The sequence below is a fragment of the Gossypium arboreum genome, chromosome 7 (assembly GCF_025698485.1).
Source record: "Gossypium arboreum isolate Shixiya-1 chromosome 7, ASM2569848v2, whole genome shotgun sequence".
In the NCBI taxonomy this organism is placed as follows: Eukaryota; Viridiplantae; Streptophyta; class Magnoliopsida; order Malvales; family Malvaceae; genus Gossypium; species Gossypium arboreum.
This window is the reverse complement of record NC_069076.1, coordinates 58,297,095-58,302,251: the sequence shown is the minus strand read 5'-3', so window position 1 is coordinate 58,302,251 and position 5,157 is coordinate 58,297,095. Positions and strand designations below refer to the sequence as shown.

The following is a 5,157-nucleotide window of genomic DNA, read 5'->3' as shown; positions in this document are numbered from 1 at the left end:
TTCAGAGTAGTCCATCTGGTCCTATTGGGCTTGCCTCTTGTTAACTGTTTTCATTACTTCACCCACTAAACCCTAAAATCTACTATTCACAAATTCTGCTTTGCACCCAACTTCCTACTGAGAATTCCAAGAATCATTTCAATGTTTTAGTCTGATCAATTGCTTTGGGGTTTCCTTTCTCCCTCGATGATTATTCCAGGTATTCTCTTCAAATCCCAAACCAGTTTTCCTTCCATTTTCAACCTAAAGCATAACTTCAAATCTTTCTTAAACCCTAAGTTCACCCTCCAATTTAACCCCATTTCAAGCCTCAAAGTTGTTTGGAGAAAAGATTGGACATTAGATAAAGCAATTGAAAACGATAAACGATACAAGCTCTGTGCCCGGGTCGTCAAGGAAGTCCTAAACGAACCGGGTCAAGCCATCCCACTCCGCTACTTAGACAAAAGCCGGGAGAGGTTACGCCTTAATGTCAGAGTTAAAACCTTCATTAACAATAACCCGGGTCTTTTCGATACATACTATGATCGGATTAGACCAAAATCCGATCTTGTCCCGTTTTTGCGGCCTAGTAATAGGCTGAGGAATTTCCTAGAAGAAGAAAAACGGATTTATGATGAAAATGAGGACTTGGTTGTTTCTAAGCTTTGTAAGTTGTTGATGATGTCTAGATATAAGGTGATTAGTATGGATAAATTGGTTCATGCGAAGAGGGAATTTGGTTTGCCAAATGATTTTTTGGTTAACTTAGTGCCCAAGTATTCGAATTACTTTAGGTTAACAGGGTCCCCTGGAGAGGGGCAATCGTTTCTGGAATTGGTTGAGTGGAATCCTGAGTTCGCTAAATCTGTTATCGAGCAAAGAGCAGAAGAGGAATCCCACTTAACAGGGATTCGAGTTAGGCCGAATTTTAACTATAAGTTACCACCGGGGTTTTCTCTTAGGAAAGAAATGAGAGAATGGGTTAGGGATTGGTTGGAGTTAGATTATATTTCTCCATATGAGGATGTGTCACATTTGGACCAAGCCTCACGAGAAATGGAGAAGAGGATGGTGGCAGTTTTGCATGAGCTGCTTTCCCTGTCATTGTTGAAGCGGGTTCCGGTGCCGATATTGGGGAAGTTTACCAATGACTACAGGTTTTCGAATGCTTTTTCTAGTGCATTCACGAGGCATTCAGGGATATTCTATATGTCACTAAAAGGTGGGATCAAGACTGCAGTGCTGAGAGAGGCATATAAGGGTGATGAGTTGATTGATAAAGATCCGTTACTTGGTATAAAGGATAAGTTTGTTGAGTTGCTGGAGGAAGGATGGAGGGAGAGAGCCGAGATGTTGAGGGTGCGAAGAGAACAAGTTAAGAAGGATATGGAAATGATGGCAGCAAAGAATGGGGAATTGAGTGAACAAAGTTGTGAAGAGGCAGAGCTCTGAGTTTGAACAGATAAAAAGTTTGACTTGGAGTTTTGAGTTATTGATGATGCTGAGCTCTATATTTGGTTTTGAGAGGATTTCACTTATCTAATATAACACAGTGGTTTAGAGAGGAACTACAATGCAGGCACCTTACACTTTTGTCCGGGATATCTTCAGATTGTTGCTTGACTTTTTCGAGAACAAGGAGCATGAATTGGTTTTCTTATCCAAAGTATTGGGTATTTGGTACTCTTCATGTCTGTTTGGTAAAGCTGTTTCACTAGTTAGAATCCATGCTTTGTAGCTTTTCTTTGAGAAGTTAGTCCCCATTCTAGCTTTCAACGTTTTTTTATGGATTAGCACTTTTACTGTACTTGTTGCAACTTCCTTCTTCTTTGTGCGGCCATGAAAAGATCTTGGAAAGGGTCCTTTGAAAGGGAAAACCGAATTCTTGTATAATGAATTTCTTAGAAACCGAGCATCAAACTTTTTCTGGTTGAAGTTGCATGAGAAAATCACACCTATTTCGGCATGTTGTATTTATGAGTTTGGTCATGATTTGCATCAGGTGGCTGCTACCCGTGTCTCTTTTGAGTTCTTGATGACTCAATTTCCACAGGTTCCTCTATGACTTTGTTTCTCGAGTTTGCGGGAACTCAGTTTTGGTTGAGTGTCCATTGTATTTATTGATTCAGATCGGAGATGTGTCCACCGTCACAGTAGTAAAGATTTTCATAGAGACAGGGGCGTAGCCAAGGGGGGGGGGCTGGCATGGGCCCGGCCCCCCTAAAATGGAAAATTTCATTTTAAGCTTTTAAAATTTTTTAAAAATTTTAAATTAGTAAAGGTAAAATTGCATTTTGGCCCCCCCTAAAATTATAAAAATTTAATTTAATTTTTTATAAATTATAAAAATATAAACTATAAAAAATTAAAATTTTATCCGACCCCCTTAAAAAATTTTTTTGGCTTCGCCACTGCATAGAGATTCACTGCATCAAAGGGTATACTTATCTTAATGGCTAAGAGGGTGGAGAGGACTGAAATGGTCGTGTGATCATATGGGGGTTTCTCTTTGCTTCCATTCTATTGACAGGGACCTGATTCAAGCAAGTGAGGCTTATTTCTCCTTAATAAAGTGGTAGGTTTTACATGTTTCAGAATATTGTTTTGTACGGGGTTGAGGTCCTCAATTGCTTTCCTCGTTCTGTATGTTTCAGAATATTGGTCCTCATTTGATGTAATACTTTCTTTCTTTAGGAAATAGATGTCTAAACAAAAAAAAAAAGTTTAAATATGATTTAAATCCCAATACTTTATGTATATTTGGAATTCATTTTTATTTTAAGAATTTAATTCATTTAATTTCCTAATTTAAAATATAAGTTTAGTTGTTAAAGTTATTATTATTTTATTAAATACATGCTCATTTTGTTTTTTATTACTTGCTACAAATTGATTAACATTTTTATTTTAATAATATTAACAATTGAATCTGAATTTTAAAATTTTAAATAAGATTACAAAGACTAAAAACAAGACAACTGCTTAATATTACATTCATTTTATTTAATTTATATTTTTATATTAAAAATGTAATATATTTCTTTATAAACAAATCGCTCAATCAGTGTCAACTTTCAATAATTTCTATTCTTTTATTAGATAATATCAGTGTTGAGTTTATCATTGAAGGCTTGACGGTAGAAGTTAAAGCTTAAGGGTAAAAGAAATGTGGAATCATTTAAAGTTGTAAAGTTTCAGGATGATTTAATATTTTAACTTTTAGTTTTGTAGGTTTTTATTTTTATTTTATTCAATATTGTGAGAGAAGAAATTAAATCCAAATTAGGTTTCTTCAAAAGTAAATTTTGGAATACTTTTTTTTCATTTTAAAGTTAATGTAACATTTATGGATGTCGAGTTCATTAAATATTCAAATTATCATAATATTTGTGTCTTGTTTATCAAGAAAAAATGGATTGAAAAATACAGTTTACAAGACTAGATTTTTACTTGCATGTTGTGACAACCAACCCTCTTAATACAACAAATTTAATACTCATTGATGTTTGAGGTTCTCTTCTATAATTATTTCACTCAATCTTACATTTCAAATAAAATCTTCTCAAAATGGATAACTTACCGTTCCATCAGTATGGTAAAATTTTTGTCCCTCTTCAAATAATCGGATGTATATTACCATTTACATTTTGAATTTTTTTATTAAGACCTTAACACTTAAATATATTGAGTTTTATTTGGATATTATCTGTAACACCCCTCACCCATATTTAACGCTGGAATAAGGTTACGGAGTATTACCGGACTTATAACACATATAACCATACTTTTCTCGTACATTCAATCAATTCATACAATTATCATTCAATCTTAATCAATTTGTCCTTATTAATAGCCCACGAGGCCTTAAACATGCTTTAGAAGCAGTTTGGGACTAAACCGATAACTTATAGAACTTTCACAAAACTTTGAAAATTTTCTTAAAACAAAAGACACACGCCTGTGTGAGCAGGCCGTATGTCTCACACAACCACCAGACACGCCCGTGTGAAAACAAGGGGTACATACTGACTTGGGTCACACGGCCAACCACACGCTCGTGTGTCTAGCCCGTGTGCCCTTCGAAGTGCCCACACACGCCTGTGTGCAAGGCCGTGCCAAACCTGTAAGGTATACTGACTTATGCAACACGGCCAAGTCACACGCCCGTGTGCTAGGCCATGTGCCAATTAGGGGGTATACTGACTTGTTCCACACGGCCAGTCACACGTTCGTGTGTGAGATTATGTGGAGCATACTGACTTCATTTAATTTCAACACCAGAGGACACACCACCGTGTAACATGACCATATATCACACACGACCGAGCCACACGCCCGTGTCTCTGCCCCGTGGACAAAAGTAGGCTATTTGCAAAGTCATTTTGCCACCCATTTTGCACATCCTAATCAAGCTCAAATTTGCAACATTTTATAACCCAATAGGCAGCCAATCCACAACATTTCATACACATTTTATACCAATTCAACATAATATTCAAATACCTAATTAAAATCATGCATTTTCTATTCATATGCTTATCACATATTAAGACAACATTGCATATTTCTATTTCATCTTCTACTTGCCAAAACATACCATATTTGAGTACTTATACACAATCAAAACATTATACCAAGTTAAGCCAAATCACATGGCTTTAACATATACCACAACATGTACCAAACCACCTTAAGTAACTATAACTATCATCATTATAACTAGCTTATACATGCCATATTTACATATATCCATAAGTTCAAAAGTACCAATCGAAAACTGGATAGTGTGATGTGAAACTCTGACTTTATCCGAATCGAGCGAGCTATTGAATCTCTATAAAACACGAAAAAGAAACAGAGTAAGCTTTATAGCTTAGTAGGACCGTATAATTCAGAATTTAACTTACCATTTAAACATAATCAAACAATTAAACAAAGTAAAAGAAAATGTTATCATAAGTCATAATTTGCATGCATTTCAAAGTCATATAAAATCAACAGACTTTCCTTATTTAATTAGACAAAACGATCCTAAGATTTAATTAATTGTCTTCATATGTTGAACTTAGTATTTTCTCTCCACTAATGTAGTCAGCATAATTATTAAAATCAATAGGTTTTTTATAAGGTCTTAACGGGGTTAGGCTCAATGTAGGGATAAAGAGAAGTGATTTT

At 35.2% G+C, this 5,157-nt stretch overlaps 1 protein-coding gene across 1 annotated transcript; it reads left to right on the top strand.

The window, feature by feature from the left end:
* LOC108471510 (protein WHAT'S THIS FACTOR 1 homolog, chloroplastic) lies at positions 1–1,917 on the top strand. Its single transcript, XM_017773122.2, has one exon. The coding sequence runs from the start codon at positions 187–189 to the stop codon at positions 1,432–1,434; it is 1,248 nt and encodes a 415-aa protein (XP_017628611.1). The 5' UTR covers positions 1–186; the 3' UTR covers positions 1,435–1,917.
* Positions 1,918–5,157: the final 3,240 nt, after the last annotated feature.